The sequence below is a fragment of the Tetrao urogallus genome, assembly GCF_951394365.1.
Source record: "Tetrao urogallus genome assembly, chromosome: 8".
Lineage (NCBI taxonomy): Eukaryota > Metazoa > Chordata > Aves > Galliformes > Phasianidae > Tetrao > Tetrao urogallus.
In genome coordinates, this window is record NC_136821.1 from 5,684,493 (window position 1) to 5,705,670 (window position 21,178).

At 41.1% G+C, this 21,178-nt stretch overlaps 1 protein-coding gene across 1 annotated transcript in view; it reads right to left on the reverse strand.

Annotated features, from left to right (window-relative positions):
• THSD7B (thrombospondin type 1 domain containing 7B) overlaps positions 1-21,178 on the reverse strand; it is a gene marked incomplete at its 3' end in the record, with an annotated part of 241,747 nt that overhangs the window by 23,351 nt on the left and 197,218 nt on the right. The window contains exons 15-16 of the mRNA XM_079539376.1: positions 8,618-8,751; positions 7,739-7,892 (exon numbers count right to left, since the gene is read on the reverse strand). Coding sequence (XP_079395502.1) covers positions 7,739-7,892; positions 8,618-8,751 — 288 coding nt within the window. The remainder of the gene's footprint in view (positions 1-7,738; positions 7,893-8,617; positions 8,752-21,178) is intronic.

The following is a 21,178-nucleotide window of genomic DNA, read 5'->3' on the forward strand; positions in this document are numbered from 1 at the left end:
AATACTTACTATATGGCAAGGAATAAGGAATGGCTTTGGAAACCCGAAGTAGTTAGAGGATGTAAACAGCAAAAGTTAAAGAAGAGAGATTGTTTCTCGTGGGGAAATACTGAGAGCATTAACAAGTAATAAAGAAACACATCAGCTGCTAGGCAGGAGAACTGTTACAGAGCTAACCAAGATCTGGGCAAGACTACAGAAGGGCTTGATTCTGAGTATTCTCACAGATGTAGAAAAGGACAGTCAACCTGACTACTCAAAAATAATATTCCATATGAAACAGTACAGGTGCCATTCCATCAGTGAGTGGTGCTTCTCAGGTGTTGGTACTGGGGCTGGCACTACCTAACTTCCTGTCCTGAAGAGAAGGATTTGGAAGTGCTGGTTGATGAAAAATTCAACATGAGCCAGCGATGTGTGCTTGCAGCTCAGAAAGCCAACTGTATGCTGGGCTGCATCAAAAAAGGGGTGGGTGGGTGGCCAGCAGGGCGAGGGAGGAAATTCCTCTCTACTTGGCCCCTGTAACTATCTGGAGTACCATGTCCAGACCTTGGGCCTCCAGCACAAGAGTGACGTGGAACTATTAGAGCAGGTCCAGAGGAGGCCACAAAGACACTCAGAGGGCTGGAGCACCACTCCCATGAAGAAAAGTTGAAACAGATAGTCTTGTTCAGCCTGGAGAAGAGAAGGCTCCAGGGAATCCTCATTGCATCCTTCCATTACCTAAAGGAGGCCTGCCCAAAAGTTGGGAAGGGATTTCTTACAAGGGCACGTAGAGAAAAGAAAAGGGGTAAAGGTTTTAAACCAGAAAAGGATAGATTTCTTATCCCACTAGGAAACCAAGTTTATTCTCACAAGCATATATGAATCCACGTTATTTTTTTTAATAAACAGAAAGCGCATCAGCTCTTTTCTAAGCACTTTCATTTCCAATTCCTCTCTTTCCATTAAACAGTGTGGTACTTTAAAAGGCATAATTTTACTTCATGTCATTCCACCAATAAATACTATTTTTACTGACTATAGATTTAGCTTTTCATTATTAATTTTACATAAAGTTGGACATTCCCTCTTGAAAGCAGTTGGGTTTGTGCTCATCATCAGCCAGTGCAGTATATATAGCAAAAGGAAAATGAAAGAAGAAAAGGTGCAGTCAGCATCACTGTTCAGAGACAGGCAAGTATGTACAATTACAGTATGCCGTTGTGGGAATTAAATTTTTACTTGTTTTTTTTTAGATCATCTCCTTACAGTCATGCTATTTATTTTTATGCCTGTGGGAGGATTTGGCATGTAACAACTAGCTTAAATTGGGCATTATAGAAATCTTTCTACCCTGATAGTCAAGGTGACAGATTTAGACTGATTTATGAAGGTAGATTTAGACTGTGTCAGAGCTAGAAGACAGCTAAACTGAGTGCAGTGCAGAAGCTGAAGCCCTCCATGCCATGCTTGTATGGATCTCACTGATCTGTGATGGGGTCCAGCTCTTGCACACAGCTCAGGTATATGAAATGAGACAAGAAAGTGGGCTCAAATTCTGCCTCTGGCTTGAGTGTAAAGGGCTGGGTCTTGACTCCAAAGACACCTCCAGCAAACTGCAATGAGAACAGCTCTGGAGAGATGCCAGACCACAGGAAACCAAGACTCTGCTCTGCCAGAGGGTTGGGTCTACAACGAAGGACAACTTAGTCTTGCTTCTACCTGAGAATCATGAGAGCTTACTATCTGCTTGGCCAGTGGAAAACCTTTGTCTAATTTCTATCTTTATTCAGGGAAAATCTACTTTCTGCACCACCCAGGCTATAGATTTCTGCCTGTACAGGTTAGAGATTTCTGGATCAAAGAAGGAGGATGAATATGGATGTTGACTGGCAATAAATATAAGAGAGAAAACAAGAAATGCTATGATGCATGGAAGCAGAAGGTACAGATGTTGTAACTTTATGTACCTTCAAGGTTAAGTGCCAACTAATTTTGGCACTTAGCTTTACAGACAGTGTTGGTTGTTGGTTTTATTCCAGACTCCTCCTCGATGACTGTAAGCAATGGAGTGTGCAATTCAGGCACATACTTCCTTTGATATAACTGGTAGGCATGGAATTAATTTCTAGATGGTAATAATAATGGGCACGTAACTCAAGTCACAATTCATACCTTACAAATCATGCAGCATATCTTAGAGCATAAGGACATCATACACTGACAGTAAGTTTCTTTACATGCATAACTCGACTGTCCCCTACTTTACTGCATTAAATCTCACTGTTTTCATTATTCTTTTCTATCAATTGTGAAAAAGCTGAGTTTGAGCCCAGCATCTACAGACAAGATTATATATTTGATAACAAAAAGAAAACATCCTGAGGCACTGGTAGATACATATCACGTTAAGAGAGGAATGAATTGGTGTCTTTCCTAAAGGACTATTCACTTGAGAAACTATAAAAGCCATCTTCTTGATTCTACAGAGGAATTCTTGGCATTATATCTACTGCATTTTTTAGTATTTCTTTTAGCCAGTCACATTTTTCTAGCATGACCACTTGACACTATTTTAAGCTAATATGAAAAGCGAGGGATATAAACATACACAAAGAATGTACCCAGCCTTTGCTCCAGACAATAACAGAACAGACGAAGTATAGAAAGTTTGCTCTGGAAGAAAAGGATGCAAAATAAAATAAAGGTTTCATAAGGTTATGAAATCTAAGTCCTTGAGGAAGGGTTGTTAACGTTGCACATTAATATATTCTATCAGACTTTCTTTGTGGTGGATTTAAAAAGCTGTCCACTGATCTAGGCTTTCACATGCATCATAATTGTTCAGCATAAAGGTTGTAACCCAGTAACAGAAAGCCCTTTAAGCTGCTTTATTTATCAAATGGCTTGTATTAAGCATGCTGCTCTATAAATAGCTGGCCACATTATATTTAAAAGTCTATTCATAAGGAAACATGCAACCTCAAACTAAGGTAAATGCGTTGGCAGCAACAAGGTTTAACTATTTTTAACACTGCAATGAACCACTGTATTGTTCATGCAGACGTGGATGTTTCAGAACAATTTAACAATCCCCTTACAGTAACACGAGCAGTCCTTTAAAATGAAAATGCACTTATGTAGACTTCCTTTTTGAGATGTATCTAAGTTCTGAAACTCACTTGCATACTTACGTAACTGTTATTTATTTTATAAACATTTTTAATAAAGGTGAATAAAACAAACCAACAAATCTAAAATATATATATAAATCACTAACTTTCTGATAAAACCATCTCAAAAAAAATCAGGTCATACCTATGGACAAAGAACAGTGTATGTTCATCCAGGAAAGCATTAGGCCAGCATGATTCTTATTCTTGACTTAAAGGAATTATCCCCTGGTCTAGAAATTAAACTCTATTCAATCTTCATTCTTCAGCCCAATACTCATAATACCGAGGTCCTCTGTCAAGCTTACATGTGAAGTTACCAGTTGAGATGAAGATCCAGTAATGCGTGCAATGAACCGCAAAACCTACAAATGAGTCCTCGATTTCTTTTCCAATTGGCTTAGGGGGAAAGCACTTCCAAACCATAACAACTCAGACTCACACCTGAGATGAAAGTCACTGTGAAACCTGTGAGTCAGCTGTATTGCCTGCTGCCACTTTTAGTACGAGCAGTTATCTGAATATTGCACACACCTCACAGATTCAGGAGAATAATAAATCAGTTGTTACAAGTCCTGAGCACTGTAAATGGCTATTGATCCAGGAGGAAAATGCTCACTGAAACAGGGACAGCTGCTCTCGTTCGCTTGACATGTAACCTCCTCTAATTAACTAATTTCAGACCTCTTAGAATTTGCTGCTAGGAAAACCAACAGATGAGGCAAACATGAAGGCCACTCAGATCTGACAGTAAGGCTGTGACTGCTATCCACAAGGTAGCAGACAGCTAACAAAAAAAAAAAAATTGAGGTAATTATTTCAGGGACTTGTAGCACAACTCACATATTAACTCATTTTAAGAGTGCTTTGATGAATTCAATTGAAGTCAATTAATTATATTTCCAAGTCAGATGAAGACAAAGTCAAGACACTGCAGGTAGTGCCTGTTATTCGATCACTGAATATTTAACAGAGATGATAAGATTTCAGCTTCCAGATTGTTTAGCTGGGTCTTTGAGCAATCAAGTGATGATGTCTGACTAAACACGCTATTGTAGCCGGAATGAATATGAAATCTCTGAAGCAAAATGCAAGTCAATCTAATTTGCTCATGAGTTTTTTTTCTAACTAACTAGCAAGCTTCAAACTGTTATTTTAATGGCTTTAAAGCCTTGATATTTAACTTACATGGGTGTTACTTAGCGACAAAGAAGAAAACTTTATGAGCCAAAAAATAGTCTTCAATCAGAGAGAAAACCATTTTGAATTTCTTCTTACAATAGAGAATGTGAGAGTAAAAGAGAAGCTTTAAATCAGTAATTATGAGTTTCTTGAATCCAGCAAAGAGACAGAACCTCAAAAGTAATCTTGAGGTATTACATTTCAGACAGTTGCATTTCTGGGTCACAGCAAAGTGCCATTAGAGGAAATACAATTTATATTTGTGTAGCAATGTTAAATAGCAGCACGATCAAGATGCAAAAATTGCAATTCAATTGAAAAATCTACATAAAGGAATGGTGGCAGCGCCTTGAACTAAGAAAAATGCCCCTACAAAGAGTAATACTAAAAAGGAATCAAGAAACCAAAAGGAATACAACCACAGCTGCATGCTTTTGTAGAAAGAAGTATTGAAGAAAATACTTCCTATTGACAAAGCAGTCACCACCTTTATGACTCATTGATTTCAATATGATTCAAGATCATTTACCATCTTGAAAGTAAAAAATCCACATGGGAAGAGTACTGCTACAAGATAAAACAGAAGTAATAAAGTAGTACCCCAGAAAGTATCCAGGGTATACAATGACATATTGACAAAGGGTAAACTGGATAATCTAAAAGGCCTTTTTATATTTGGCTGATAAAGCTTAGTTATTCCGCTATCAGGATGAATTTATTATCAACACTATAAAATTGGAGCAGAGCACCAAAGTGACTGGAAAAGAATTCTCACGTGACCAAATCTTAGGTAAATATCTTGAACCAAAGAGCTACTCAGTCAAAGATGATGCTGAAATTGGAGTTGCTCATTTCTTACAAACTGGAATTTGTCAAGTTTCATAAATCCTCTTTATCTCCTGTAAGCCAAACACGGCCAGAGATACAGAAGGATTTCCCAGAATGCTCTTTGGCAGATGCCTCACAAGAGTTCTAGGTCTAACATAACGCCAACTATTTTGTAATGAAATGTAAATGTGTTCGAAAGAAAAGTAACAAGGCTGTATGGTTTGTCTTTTCTGTTTAGGCGTGATGTGATCCTTCAAAAGTTTTAAGTTACCTGGGGAGCCATACTTAGGAAATGTATTTTCAGTGAATATACAAAAAGTGTTTTGCACATTCTCTGAAGATGGGCATTTACTTGCAGCATGAGGTGAGTTGGAAATCATGCAGGTGTTTATCACCTACTGAGTAAAATTCCCTCAAAAAAACTGAACAGGCAATCCTAATGAGCTAGAGGCTCTACATAGACCAACTTATTGATGTGCCACTCCATGGCAAGAGACTTGATGCAGACTGGAGGCACAAACAGGTTTGACCAAAATGATGTTTGGCTCCAGGTGCAAACTTTTATGTTTGGGTGGTTTTTTGCAGTGCTTCCATGCAAGGCCCAAATCCAACCTCCCAGCTATAATGGAGTTATCCAACTGACTATACGTAGACCTTCTCTTAAAGATGAAATGAGAAACTCCATTGACTCCATTGCCTTTGTAACTCCATTCACTATGTTCACCAGTGCATGGCCATTCTTGGCTGCCACCTTTTCCCTGTGACAACTAAGGAGGCTGAAGGTTGCTTTAATCATCCTTGTGCTGGCAGCACCTCACTCCTGGCCATTCAGTTACCCTCAATCCCTGCCCCATGTACAGAATGAATAAACACCATTTTCACAGAAGGGTCATTCTGCACGTATAGCAAATCCAGTGCTTGCCTTAGAGTTATTAAGCATCTGCAGTCTGGGAGGAACTGTGCTGTGTGGCCCTCTTAAAACCAAAGGAACACAAACAGCCCGTGTAGCTATAAAAGTGAGACAGTGCTGCTGTAAACTCTTCAAAGGGAGGGTTTTATTTGTCTATAAAACTTCAAGCTGTTTATTGCTTTGTATCTGGACAGAACTATTTAAACACATGCTCTCTCCACACACAGTCATCTCTGTTTCACAACAAAGCATTGCAGAACAGCTTGTGAAAGCATATTGTTCAGTTAATTGCATTGGCAGGCAGACACCCTCATATTTATGAATTAACATCTCCCATGGCAGAACGATGTACAAGGAGAAATGAGGACTGTGGCACATGAGCCTGGAAGCACCAAAAGTTATGCCACCTAATGGGGTGTCATTCCATCAGGCTTGTTGTGGTCAGCCCTTTGTGCTTCTGTGAGCTGTAGAGACTTCACCATTGCAGTAAAGGAGTCTTCCACCAAAAACTCAGGGTGTCTTAAGGATATTAGGATGCCTCAAGCAGTCCTTCATAACCAACTCACTAATGTGACTGAAAAATACCCAACGGCTTTGAGAAGCTGCATTAGTTACTGTAAGCTGAAGTGAAGAAAATGTATTTCTGAAAACAAGTTAATGGCAAAGAAACAACCCAACCAGGGTGGGATTTTGAAAGGATCTGTATCGGTTGCAAGCGAATTCTACTTAATCGAAGCTGATCTGCTCAGGAGGAGGTGAATACAGGAAATGAAACGCAAGCTTTCATTTGACATGTTCTTACTGAGTATATCGATAGCCTACACAAAATATTACAGGAGGAAATTACCTATGTCAGCAGTACTACAAGTATCTGTCCAATAACCACTCGGACTTTTGATAATGGCCTTGTTAACGTAAGGGCAGTGAATATTTCTGCCACTTAAGTATGTCACAAAACCGCTTAGAATTAACCTACCACCTATTTCAACACTAACCAGAGAGAAACGATAGCTTTCAAATCGCATGCCTTGAGGCCAGAGAGTTTTCACAGGGCAAAATTTGCAGCTTCTTTCTATCTTGGACAGTTAAAAAACTAACAAACAACAGAGAGCATTTGGCAGCGGTTGCATAATTCAGAGAGCTTAGAGTATTTTGTGACATAACAAACTGTTCACACATCTTGCTGCCATACCCTTGTTACTACTGCCTCAAATCTTCCTTCAGGGTTTTTGGAGGAGATGCTAGACAGAAATACTGTCTTTTTGAGAAGAGAGAGCTGTAATTCCCTCCAGCCTAAGATCTGTCTGGAGGAGTGCCACCACCCCTAACCATGACAGATATGCACCACACACAGAGCGCTCCCCTGAGTAGGGGGACACAAACAGACACTTAACCACAACACAATGCCGATCCTGTCACCTGCTGTGCTTGTTTGGATCCTCACCTGTGAAAGGATGGATTGAATTGTCACAGACATACCTATGTGTTTTACTAAGTAATTTTCTAGAGCTCAGTCTCTGTAGAAATAAAGAAATCTCCAGATTCAACCACGTAGGCAGTAGGATCCATGAAAACGTATTTACTTTGTTGTTAGAAATTAATTATTTCACACAATGGTTGAAGGACAAAGAATACAACCGGAACCTCAGCCAGGAAAACCTACCTGCGGACACGTGCTCCATGGTCCCCAGTCAGACACTGCACACTCATTGGGGCAGTACAAGCTGCACTTCCGAATTTCACTTGGGATTTCAGCCTTATTGCACAGGGTGTCGGGTACAGTTTCCCCTCCATGGTCTTCTGTAGTACTTACACACCTACACAGAAAACATAAATTTTTGTTTGAGTTTAATCAGCTTATTACAGAAGTGACGGATGTCAGCAAGTCTGCACAACTGCAGATAGGACACTGTATGTAACACAAAGCTGTACGCATTAAGTCAAAGTGATGAATTAATGGTGTTAACAAGCCATATTGAAATGCTATGCACATGATGGACTTCTGTGATTCAGGTTTCAATAAATACTGTAAATAAATATTTGAAGCTTCATACAAGGAGCTTTTAACTTTGATTGGAAGACACATGAATGAAGAGAAAATGACAACCAGAAAGAACAAACCTTTGTACCCCCATTAGTAACATCCTCACATTTAGAAATCACAGTATTTGCTAAGCCTAGGGAATGAATACTTACTGATAATGAACACCACTCCAGTTAACACTGTGCTATTACCTAGGGAATATGTTAGCAACGAGAATATGGAGGCTGTGCAGGTCAGGAGTGCGCTGTACCTGTATGGCATTTAGGTTAAAGAATTCTAATTTAAACATCATGCCTTCTTCATGAAAGAAATCTTAATCATAACACAAGGCTTCATCTCTCAGTGCTTTCCCTGTTAATCATCATACAGACACTTCTTTTCATCTGAAATACTTTGGACTTAACAACATACTCACTGTCATTTAGCCAGTTGTTTCAGCTTTATGCAAGCATGTTTGAGCTCTTTATAATTTGCAATTGTGCTTTTGTCTTCACGCACCTGACTTTCCTCGTTTGTATTCCTTCTCCACAGTGGAGGGAATTTTGTTCACTGTTGATTTTGCACGGAGACCACGGTTCGACTACCCAAGAATACTGATTGCACTCAGTGTAGCATGGGACTGCCTCGTACACCTGCCAGAAAAAAGAATCAAAACTATTCATTTGAACTATCCGGGTCAGCATCTCTGCAGAAACACCTCAGCCAAAACAACAAAAGAGTAGACTGAAAAACATCCTATCTTCTGCTCCTTATGCTCTAAGTGTTGTCATATCTTTAAGCTCATTTATTCATTATTGACTTGCCAGGGGATTTCTAAGTATATGATAAACTGTAGTATGCATGCAGCATCTTAGGATGCAGGATAAATAAGTTATTCTCTAAAGCCAGAGCAGGAATTCCATTACAATTTCATTTGCACAGACTGCTCTCACTATAATCTATCATGTCATTCACTGGGACCATATGCACCGCATCATTTTCATGTTTCAAAAGGTACATGTTTGAAATCTGCACTCATTTGCCTGTGCTTCTAGCATATCCTGGTAAGTAATTTAACACAACCTACAAATTTCATCTTTATACACAAAACCATAAATGCTAGTGACTTTTCTCTAACATATCTCTCAATCAAACACGACTGTGTATTCACCTGAACTACAGTATCTATGCAGAAAGAAAAATACAACCAAATACTGAGAAAAATAACACAAAAGCTTGATAAACATTTCTTTTGATGCTCAGCATTCAATCTGGTTGAAGCAGCACACTGAGGAGCAGTACTTCAGCAGATTTCTAGGTTTAAACAAATGAATGTTTCAACAGTTCTGTTACTGTAATGAATAAAACTTACTTGTTTTGAACCAGTCTGTCTGCAGAAGCTGATCTGAAGATACAACATTCTCTCTTGCTGCCCCTCAAAAACAGAGCCTACCTAAGATTTCTTCTTCAGCAAGTGAAAATTTCCATGGCCATGCTGCTGTCATCGGTACGAGTCTCACTGATAAAATAACTGTAGACTCATCCACCCCACCCCTCAAATAAAGAATTTCAGCTACACGTTTGATTTACAGTTTCATTTTAAAATAATAGCTTATGACTATAGCAATAATGAAATCTTATTCGCAATATTTTGCAGGTGAAGGATGGGGAGATCGGCTTGAGAAGAGAACTGGTGCCTCATCGGCACGTTAACTTCCTATCATATGAGAAGAAGGTAACTTGCTAAAGATACACAGGTATATCTATATGCAAAGCAGCTAAGTCTCAGTGTCAGCTATTCACTAATTAGCTGTGCAGTCACACTCATTAGCATGAAACGATAAACACAGGAGCAAAGCAAGGAAGCACCTGTGGGTGGGAGTTGTGCTCCCAGCCCAGCCTGCAGGCACAGAGGGCCATAGCAGTGTGTTGAGAAGCAGGCACAGTCCCAACAGATGGATGTAGAGACTCAGGGTATTTATCAGTGTCTCTGCTCTATGGGGGGAAAAGCAGCTACACTCTGCCTGAATTGTTTGACTAAACACTGCTTTCTACAGGAGATATTTGTGAGAAATGTGTGCTTTAGGCATAAGCAGAGTTTTCCCTAAGGGTTGGAGGTGAACAACACCAGAATGCAAACACCATGAGTACCTCAGCACCCAGCCCACAGCAAGGAGTGAGCTACAGCTGCTCCTGCACCAGCCCAGACCAAAGGCTTGGCACTGCCGCCTTGTGAGCACAGTCACCTCTCACCTTCTGGTTTACAGTCAGTTATACATGGAAAACCCATGCAGCCCATTTGCAGACAGTAGAGAACTAACATCAGGAATTTACAACATGTATATTTTGATGGTCAAAATGTGTGGTATTTGCCATTCGTGGCACATTTTTGTATAAGAAAACCAGCAGGGTTTGGGAAGGGATGGGATGCCACATGAACTAAAACCCACCTGAGGAAACACGCACAGGCAAAATAAAAAGACGATACACAGTTAACAGTGATGTGAAGTGATACCTCAAATGCACTCTCTTGGAAAGCAGGCAGGGCTGCAATAATAAAGCTGTTAATATAGCATTTGTATTCTGGTGCCTAGTCATGTCAAGCCTGTGTGACCGCATGGGGAGCCTCATCTCTCTCTCTGGAGACAGCTGCAGGTTTGTATGAGCTGAGCAGGGCACGCACACGGACAACGGCACACAGCACCAGCCACACAATGTCAGCAGAGCCCAAAGGACCAACTCAAACCCTGCAGCTCCTGCTTCACGTGCTGGCCCCAAAGAGCCCACAAACACAGCAGTCTGCAGCTCAGTTGCTCCTTGCATCCACATCATTAAAGTTAGGACTCCCATCAAACCACCCTCCAGTGCAGAACCTTTCCCTAAACCACACCTGAGCCTCCTCAGATGTCCTGTTTCTGACACCAGAGAGCAGAGCTCCCTATGAGAGCTGCAGCTGCCCCTCAGCCTCTTCTCTCTGGGCCCAACAAACCCAGGGAGCTCAGCTGCTCCTCACGCACCTTGATCCCATGCATGCTTCCTGTGGACCTCTCTTGGATTCAAGTTGATAGGCTCGGGCCAACACACCTGAGCCAGAGCAGGCTGGGATACACCACTCCTCTTCCCAAGCACAAACACAACAGCTCCTGGGAAATCAACCCACTTAACGCTCACTGCTGCCAAACTTACACAAACCCACTATGCAGTGCACTTAGAAAACCCTTACCAGTGAACATCCAACACTGGTGCAGAGCTGCATGGCTGAACTGCATCTCCTGAAGGACAGAAGCTAGAACAAGATGGAGGGATGAGCAGAGGGCTCTGTAACTCAGCACTGCTTGCTGTATCACTCTCTGTAACCACAACTAATCTGTATATTAACACCTGAGTCCTAAAATCAAATTGATAGGCATGGTCCAAAGGAATTAAGGGCAAGAAAGATAGAAGTTGTTTTTTGGGACACAAACCACTGTAGGTTTGTTCTGAAAAAAAAAAAAAAAAAAAGAAGCCAGTTCTTACTCACTCCAATGCAAACCCTAAGTTCTTCCTAAAGTATCTTGGATTCCTACACAACATACAGAAGTTAGCATTTATATATATCTGTTGTTTATCTTTTTTTTTTTTTTTTTTTAATAGCTCATACTTACCTTCTAATGAAAGGTCCAAACATCTAAACACAAGAGAACTTTTATGTAATTAACAGCACCCTGAAACATATTTATTTACATGGAGGTCAGTAGTAACAACGATCTCCCAAAGGACATACAGGAAAAAGTACACTTGCCAAACTGATGTGATTCATTAAAAGAAATTCCTAGCTGTATTTTGGGTAGCTTTCCTGATGAGCACCTCCAGCTTAAACCAGAACAAGGTTCAACACTTCTGAAAATCACAGCAACTTCATATTCCAGTGAACATCAAGATTTATTGTCCCTCAAGGTAAATATTGACTCTGGTTTTCCCTCAGTCAATATTTTAGTTTTCAAGACAGTAAATCTCAGTGTTCACCTCAACTAAAGTCAATATCTGCTTATTATATTAGAACAACCAAACTGATCACTGTAGCAGTTGCCTGAGACACTGAGGACTACCTCTGTGCTATTCACTTCTAACAAAAATGGGCTAAATTCATTGCTAACGTAAGTCCATTTCACATCACTGCCCTTATACCAAGGTTACATTAGATCTAATACATTGAAACAGCCTGAACCGAAGAAATAACAACCTATTTTTGAGCTACAGAGACCACCACAAATAACACTAAAACCCTGTGAGGGCTAAAAAAAATCATGTAGAAAAGAGAGTTGATTTTCTCTGGTTTGGAAAGACGCTTCTTGGTAATGAAATTCAAATGTAGATATTAAAAACGCTCCTACTGAGGCTTGCCAGCAATTTGCCCACTTTTAATACTTTTTGCATGGCCATTTCTCTATTTCCTGAATATTGAAACTTCAAGAGGCAGCAGCACTGAGATGTCACCATGTGCAAACGACTCTCCTCGACTTACAGTTCAGGGCTGTGACTTGACGACACTTGGACTGCAGCCAGCGCTTCTCCTGCAGGCAGCCTGACACACATGGATCCAGAGCACAGTGGGAAACACAGCCACAGAAGCATCCCCCTATTACAATCACCTGTACATCTGACCTCTACGTTGCCTCCACCCTGTTCATCCAAATGTCTTTCTTTGGTGAGGTAGGTGATATTCCACCCAGATACGACCTGAATAACTGTTGTACCGCTTAATACTGCCTTCGTGTTCCATTTAATCCACAGCAGACATTTCCTAATAATGAGTTCATTTTACTTAATTCTTCAAAACTGATTTCAAAATGAAGTACATGCTTTGTTAATTACTTAAGTGCATGTCTGATTTGGCAGATCTAAGCACACATTTAAAAGCTTTACTAAACTAGCTGTGTGTCAGTATGACAAGTACTTGCACATTAACAAACACTACATCACAGAAATGACCTCATTAAAATTTTAACATTAAATAGTTCTCTTTAAAATGAAATTGATTTTAATTCATTCTAGTTTGCGCATTGATCACAATAGTTAGAAATACGCTAACTGCTCATCAGTATGAAAACCCATTTAACAATTGATTTTTAAGCAATTTGGATTTTGCAAAGCATCTGTTTCAGTGATGAACGCTTGCCTTGGGGCATTTGAACTCTGCAAATAGCCACCAACCTCAAAAGACACTGTTTAAGAACAACTTACAGCACGGAAGTTTGCAAAGATAAGCATGTGTTTGATCCACCGAAAAGATGGGAGTTCCTGAAATTGTGTGCCTGTAACAGTCTATAGAAATGCCAAAATTGTTGTGAAGCAAATTCAGCACTGTTGCTTTGCATTTGCATGCAAGGCAAAGGGATTAGTGTTTCTGACTTCCTTTCTGGTAAGGAAAAAAAAGCAATCAATTAGAACTTCCATAAGGTTACAATATACCTCCACTGGTGTTGAAGCAAGACTGTAGAAAACCTGAAACTGGTTTGTTGGTTTGTAGCTGACAAAAGGATGGGATTGATTTTATTCTAACATCTGAGCAGAACACATGAATTGCAAGTCAGGGCAATAGCTACTCATAGACAGAAAGAAGTATTCCCAGGCTCACGTTTGGAAGCTCCTACAGAAACAGACACTTCAGCATTACTTTAAATGACTGGCCATGGTGACAGCCTTCAAAAACAGTGCCAAAAAATGATGGGTTTTCAGTGAGTAGGATGGGTAAAAACAATCACGAGTTCCCTGAAGTTTCCCTAGCTCTTGATTATCTATTTATAAGCCAACCCTCAAAACAGCTCAACTTTAATCCTAATTTACACATGAGAAAATTGAGGATGAAGAATTAAGTGATCTATTAGAGGCTGGAGAGGAAGCCCCCAGGGAACATGGGACTGCAGCTGGAAATGCCCTATTTCTTGCACTAACTAGATGACAGCTTGAAATCAGATACTGAACTGTTCGGATAAAGACATTTCAGGATGGAACCATGAGAAAAAGCAGCAGTGCAAAACTCTGGCTGTAAAACGAGGCAAAATAAAAGAGGAGAGACATTCAGAAAGCAGCAGAACATTTTGGCTGCAAAGACATCCGGATGTTCCACATCCCCTCACCATGGCCTTCACACGCCTTTGTTGTATCTAGTTCATTGCTACACTTTTGTAGGAACGCTGGCCTCCTAGTAAGTCACTTATTTTCTTCTAACGGATGATTAAATATGCAAAGACAGACACTACTGTATTTCAAATTCCTAAGCGTAACGAATGGAAAATGTCTTGTTTAAAAAGTTAATTGAAGTAAGCTCTGCTGAAGCACCATCATTACAGCAAATACCTAAAGAACTAACAAGTTGCTCAGCAAGGTTTATTAATTCATATTTACTATTCCTAAGTGTTTTTACACTTTTCTTGCAGCCACTAAGAACACTGGGATATAACATTGTGAAGCATGAGTGCTTCTTCCCAGAGATTAAAGCAAGAAGTTTGCGTAATTAAATGGGAGAAAATATGGGAGAAAACATTCTGTAAGCGGTTGTCCACCTCAATTAATCCTGCCTAGAAGCTGGGAGGCTCAGAGCACCTCAGAGTCCTGGTGAGGAGGGGCAGCTCCCAGCCCCAACCACATCCCAGACCGCTGAGATGCCACCTGAACCCCATGCTGTACAACGCTGGCAGGCCTGAACATACGGGTGTTGGTATTCATTGTGGGACTAATTATGCAGAGAGTGGGAGGATGGATAAACAACGAGGAGCACCGGAGGTTTCACTGTCCCCAAAGTCCTCAGACTCTGAGCAGCAGAGCTCAGCACTGCGGATGACCTTGCAGGTACCTCTCAGGCACGGCGTGTTTCTACCTGAAATACTCAGGCAAGACAATTTACTCTCAGAATTATTCCTCCAGAACTGATATGTTAACATGGGAATGGGGCATACGCTAATACAAGGGGCCACTTCCTGTGGCTCTGTTTTTTGTTTTAATTATATTGCTTCGACACCAAGAAAATACTGAATGTAAACAAGATATTAACAAAGGATACTGTACTGTGTTGTCAAACACAGGGGTCTAAACCAAGGCAGAAACTCATTAGTAAGAGCGGTGCTGCTTTTTTTCGCTGATTCCAGAAGCTGTAAGTATTGCAGCTTCTGCTGTCTCCCTGTCACAAAGCAAGGCAAGCAGAGCAAATTTAAGTAGATATAAATAAATCAATGTCCTGCGTTTTTGAAACAGCGCATTCTGCTGAAGCTGAAGGATAGTTTCAGGGGTAACAAATGAATGTGGCACCTCTGTGGATGAATCTGTAATGTGGTAATAATGTTGGATCCAGTTTTAAAGAGAGGAAGGGAAAAAAGCTGATTGATGCAGAACAACATCGAAGCCCCTTTTTACTAAATGAGAACAATCAGATAAGATGAAGACAGATTGCAACACCAACCTGAGCCTTTGTAGATGTCCATGTTAGCAGGGCGTGACAAGCAGAAAGGAAAGAAAATTATATATTCATTAGTTGAGCTGCTGTATGATAATACTGAGATTAAAAAAAAAGGCAGAATAACTGCTTAAAATAGAATCGTTACAGTGTAAGGTTGCATTCAATTCTTTGATTTCCCCATCTTTCAGAAAAGAAAAAAAATCCCTCAAGTAGAAATCAGGCACTTATTTACGAGTGAATGAAGGCATGGCTATGGTGAGGAGCGAACCAGAGTTCATTCAGCCTCACCCAGCAATCCTCCGGAATTCCTCAGTGTCTCAAAATCAGAGCCTTAGGAGAAAAATAAATCTATGAAGCTTAACTTGGAATCTGCTCAGAAACCCCCCCAATTATAGAATATCACTCACAACAGATATTAAAGACTTTCAGACATTTAAATCTTAATTGGGTGGCACCATCCCTGTGAAGCCTGTGGATCCGCAGCAGAGCGCAGAGCCCTACCAGCTGTGTGCCATCGGGTGCGACCGGTCTCCATGAATGCTATCAATATCTCAGAGTAGATTTCATTAAGGAAAAATAATTAAATGATAAAAATTCAATAACGCGGGCACACAGCGTGTACACATCCAACTGAGAAGGACAGCTGTGCGGAGGTGGCTGAGCATCCCGACCATCACCCGCTGCCTCTGTCCTGCCAAAGCAGAGCCCTTCTGCAGGTCATACCCTGCCCCAATGGGACTGAACGAGCCATTGCCCCATTGAAAAGCCGAGTCACCTGTCACATGAAATGAAATAAGTGCTGCTACTAAACACAAACAGTCCCAAAGAAGCACTTTCTTTGCAGGCATCTCTGCAATAGGCAATTTGAAGAAAAGATCATCAGAGCTTACTGCTAAGTTAAAAACGATGCCTCGGAGACAAAGTTTCAGCCCTGGTCTTTCTCTTAAAAGAGATTTTAAATCATTTCAAGGTCTAGAAACTTCAAATTGATATTTGACCAGTCTATTTTCATGTCTTAAGCAAGACCAAATTAGTGTTGCAGAGCAGCTACTTGTCCTTACACTGGACTGACACAATTTTTTCACAGGAGATTTAAAACCGCTTAGCTGAAAAGAAAAGAATGATTGATAGCCCTATAGGCAAGAAACAGAAGAGATTGGGAAGTGTCAGACAGCTGAAAGTCATATATGTTTTCTGAAACGCTTCCACGTGACCGTGCTGAAGGCTCAAACTGGAGACAACTGCAAAGTGCTCCAAGGGCTGCCCACGCTCACAGCCACAAACCGCCCCATTTCAGGGTCCTGCAAAAGCAGCAGCAGAAATGCAGACTAGCTCCTAATCTTACTGTTTCATTAGGCTACGGCTGTCATTCTCCCCTCAGCCTCACTCAGCAGCGGGGCTGATTGCTCCTCATCACCATCGAGACAGAGCCAGAAACAGCTGCTCATGGGGAGAGCGGGACAGAGCTGATCGATGCGTGACGGATCCTAGGGCTGCAGATCACTCACAGCCTGATTAATAACCGGGCCTGGAAATTTCTTCTCAGAGAAGCGGGTTGCTCCAGAAGTCAGGATAGCTGACAGCCTGTTGCATCCCGTATTTATGGTGGCTGTCTTACTGCCGAGACAGGCGGATATTAGCGCTGTGCTTCGATGCAGCGTTAACTTGAGCAATTTTCTCTGTCTAATTACAGGTGGTGCAAAGCTTCTGGCATGGCTGGGAAGAGGCCCCCCTCATGATAAGCAAGCTGAAGTCAGGCTGCTGCATAGATGAAGGCAGCCACTGTCACAGCGCTGTAGACTCAGACATCCTGCAATTGCTGTGATCTGTGAGGGTTGTGGGGTTTTTTGATGTTTCTTGTAGGCAGATTCAGACAGAGTAGACGCAGACATCCAAGAGCTCGGTTTTATTTACAAAATGCATGCGTTCTAGAAGAGGGATTTCTGCAGAGAGAATCCTAATCTACCTGAGACCACTCCCCAGCAAGGATATCCATCATTAAACTAAAAGTTCCCTTTAAATCTTACCCAATCTCCTTTAGACACACCAGAATGTACATATGCTATCCCTGGAACCAAAAGATAGCAACAGAGTGCTTGCTAGCCACTCTTTGTAAGGTAACAAGCATGTCTCTAGTTACAGTATCTTTCTTCAGCATTTCCATTTCTTTCTTTCAGATCAGAAAACATAAGTATTTCAGATTCCTGTGTTTCTACCACCGACCTGTATTTTGAGGTTATGTGTTTACACAGAGCTATACAAATCCACAGGAATCAGTGTAAAGTCTTATAATGGCTGCTTCTGTTGTGGGTCATGCTGGAGCAAGCATGAACCATCTGAACATTTACAGGTACACTAGTATCATGTTTACAAAGAAAGAAAATATCAATCATGGTGAACTTCTGCTGCAGCACCTATTTGTTTAAAATGTGTATTAGTGATGCTTATATATAGTGTGGTTAATGAAAAGCTAGATAAAGAACAAATAGACATCTTTAGAATAAGTCTGGCCACATATGATTGCAGAATGCTAACTACATACACAACCACGCTCTGCAAACATCAAGATCTAGCAGCTATTTCTGTTTTCTTTGTGTTTTGTTTTTAAGGAATTAACTTAATCTGAATATTGATACTTAACCATAAAACAGAGCTCTCTGTATCCACTGGGGTTAATGGCCCCAGTAATAATCACCAGCAGAGCCCCAAGCCCTGTTCCATAGGGCCACAGTGTTCAGAAGGTTACATCAGGGCACAAGTGACTCAGCAGGTCTGGCACCTCTGCCATTCCTACAGCATTACCTCTATGCATCCATGACTCTGGAAATTACAGCAAAAAAGGCTCTTCCCCAAAACAGTAAGCAGAAGGGAAAGTAGAAGGCAAATGCACATCAAGACTACACAACAAAGCTGTGCTTCAGTGTGTCACACTCACAAACCAATCCATCTAAAACCTCTTAAAGAAGTAAATAATGCTACAGAGCAAATAGTATGTGGTGTAAGCTAGAGGAAACAGCAGTTCAAAGACCATGCAAATGGCCTAAAGAACAGTATTCACTCAGTCTATACAGCTGAGGATGAGAGAAAGTGAAGTTGAATGGCAGAGCTGAAAAGAACGGAAGAGTCAAAGAAAAGGGAACTGCTGTTACCTATTGCAGAAACCACATGGAGAATGTTCAGCCTAAACTTAGGCAATATTCAGTAGAGAGGACGGTAGAAAATGGAAGATCACCAAAAGAGCGAAGGGAAAGAAGGATGAGACAAGCTCTTTATGATGGGCACCGGCTCAGGAAGTTTGGCCAGCAAGGACAGCAAACTTGAAGAGACTCTCAAAATAACTTACGGATCAATGAGCTACTTAGGAATGATGGAGATGTGACTGCACAAGATTCTTCAGAAGATGCAATGCGAAAAAGTTGGAGGAGGAAAAGGGGGAAAAACACAGTGAACTGCAGAGCAGACAGAAAAACTTTAACTCCTGGAAAAATATTTTCATACAGACATTATATAGGAGCAACAGAAAATAACAAGGAGACTAGCAGCAGGCAGCATGGGCTCGAGAAGAAAAAAAGAAAAAAAGTGTGAATTCATTCTGATGTTCTTCTGTAACAGGAACAGATGCTGTGGATAGGGATGAAATGGCAGATATTACAGTGACTTGAGAAAGTCTTTTGACACTATCTCTCAGGCTAAGAAAATATGGTCTGGATGAATCTAATACTTGATAAGTACAAAATATGTTGGAAAACCATGCTCAGAACGGTTAGCAGTGTAAAACAAGCAAGAAGTCTCATGAATGGCTATGCAGAGCTTTACGTTCTGTATCCAGTCTCACTTCATGTTTTCATTAATTTAGGGCTGATGGATTGAAAATGATTCCTACTGACTCCGCAGATGCTGCTGAGGTGAAAGGGACAGTAAGGCAGCACTCAGAGAATAAGAGAATTCAAAATGTGCTTTTCAAACTGGAGGTATGTACTGAAAAAATAGGTTGATGGAGAACCACAGAATTAGATTCATAATAGTGGAAACACAGGATAGGAAACTGGCCCCTGCACAGGATCCAGAAATTATGAAGACCCATAAAGAAAATGGTCTATAATGTTTTGTTGTTGTTGTTGCTGTTTTTTAAAAGACTAAACACTGACTTTATATTCAGCTACGGCATGGGCTCATCTCACTAACCATGTCCAGATGTGTTTATCCACAAAACTTTCTCTACAAATTGGAAATATATGGATTTGATGGGAGGACTGTTCAGTGGATGAAGAACTGGCTGCAGGATCAAACCCAGAGAGTCAATGGCTCAGTGTCTGGATGGAGATCAGTGATAAGTGGTGTCCTTCAGGAGTCAGTACTGGGACTAATGCTCTTTAATATCTTTATCAATGACTCTGACAGCAAGTTTACGGATATCACCCAAGGAATGGGATGCCATCCAGAGAGACCTAGACAGGTCCAAGCAGTGGGTCCAGGAGATTCAGCAAAATTAAGGGCAAGGCTGTGCACATGGGTCATGGCAGCCACCAACACAAGCCGGGGGACAAAAGGATAGAGCCCTGCCAAGATGGACTTGGGGATACTGGAGGGGGGAAGCTGGATGTGAGCCAACAATGTGAGCTCTTGCAACCCAGGAAGCCAAACATAACCTGAGCTGCATCAAAAGAAGTGTGGCCAGAAGGGCAATGGAGGGGATCCTGTCTCTCTACTTTGTGTTGATGAGACTTCAACTGCAGTACTGCATCCAGATGAAAAGAGACAGAGACCTGTCGGAGTGCATCCAGAGGAGGACCACAAATATCATCCAAGGGATGGAATACCTCCCCTGTGAACTAGGGCTGGTCAGCGTGGAGAAGAGAAGGCTCCAGAAAGACCTGAGTGTGGACTTTCAGTATCTAAAGGTGAGCTATGCAAAAGAAAGGGACAAACACTTCAGCAGGCTCTGTTGTGATTGGACAATGAAAAATGGTTCCAAGCTAAAACAGGAGATTAGACCAGATACGATGAAAAAGTTTTTTACGATACAGGTAGTGAAGCACTGGAATAGGCTATTCTGAGAGGTGGTGAAGCCCCATCCCTGGAGACATTCAAGGTCAGGTTGGACAAAGCTCTGAGCAACCTGACTGAGCTGTAGCTATCCCTGTTCACTGCAGCGGAGTTGAGCCAGGGGACCTTTAAAGGTCCCTTCCAATTCAAATTCTATGATTCTATCTTTCTAACTTTAAGAAACAGCTGAGAGCCAGCACATGACAGTAAGATTAGTAAGACCAGAATCAAACTGATGCAGTGAGCTGTGGCATTTCCACTGTTGCTCTACAGGTAAATAATTAAAACACCAGTGTAATTAATGGCAATCTATACAATGGTAGGTCTGCCAACAAAGCATGGTATCACTGTCAGATGAAAAAGCAATGCTGAGTCACACAAAGAAATAACACTGCTGTGTCACAGCATAGCTAGCTTTAAAGATCTTCCAGCAGCTTGAAATCATGTATCTATGGTTTCAGTGCTGGCTAACTCGCTGTCGCCTTGACTAAATCAGGCTGCCAGACTGTGTTTTGAAAACCAGTGACTATTCTACCTCACACAGAAATAGGTCAGTGAAATTACCATTATATGAAATATTTAGCAGTACTGTTATAACA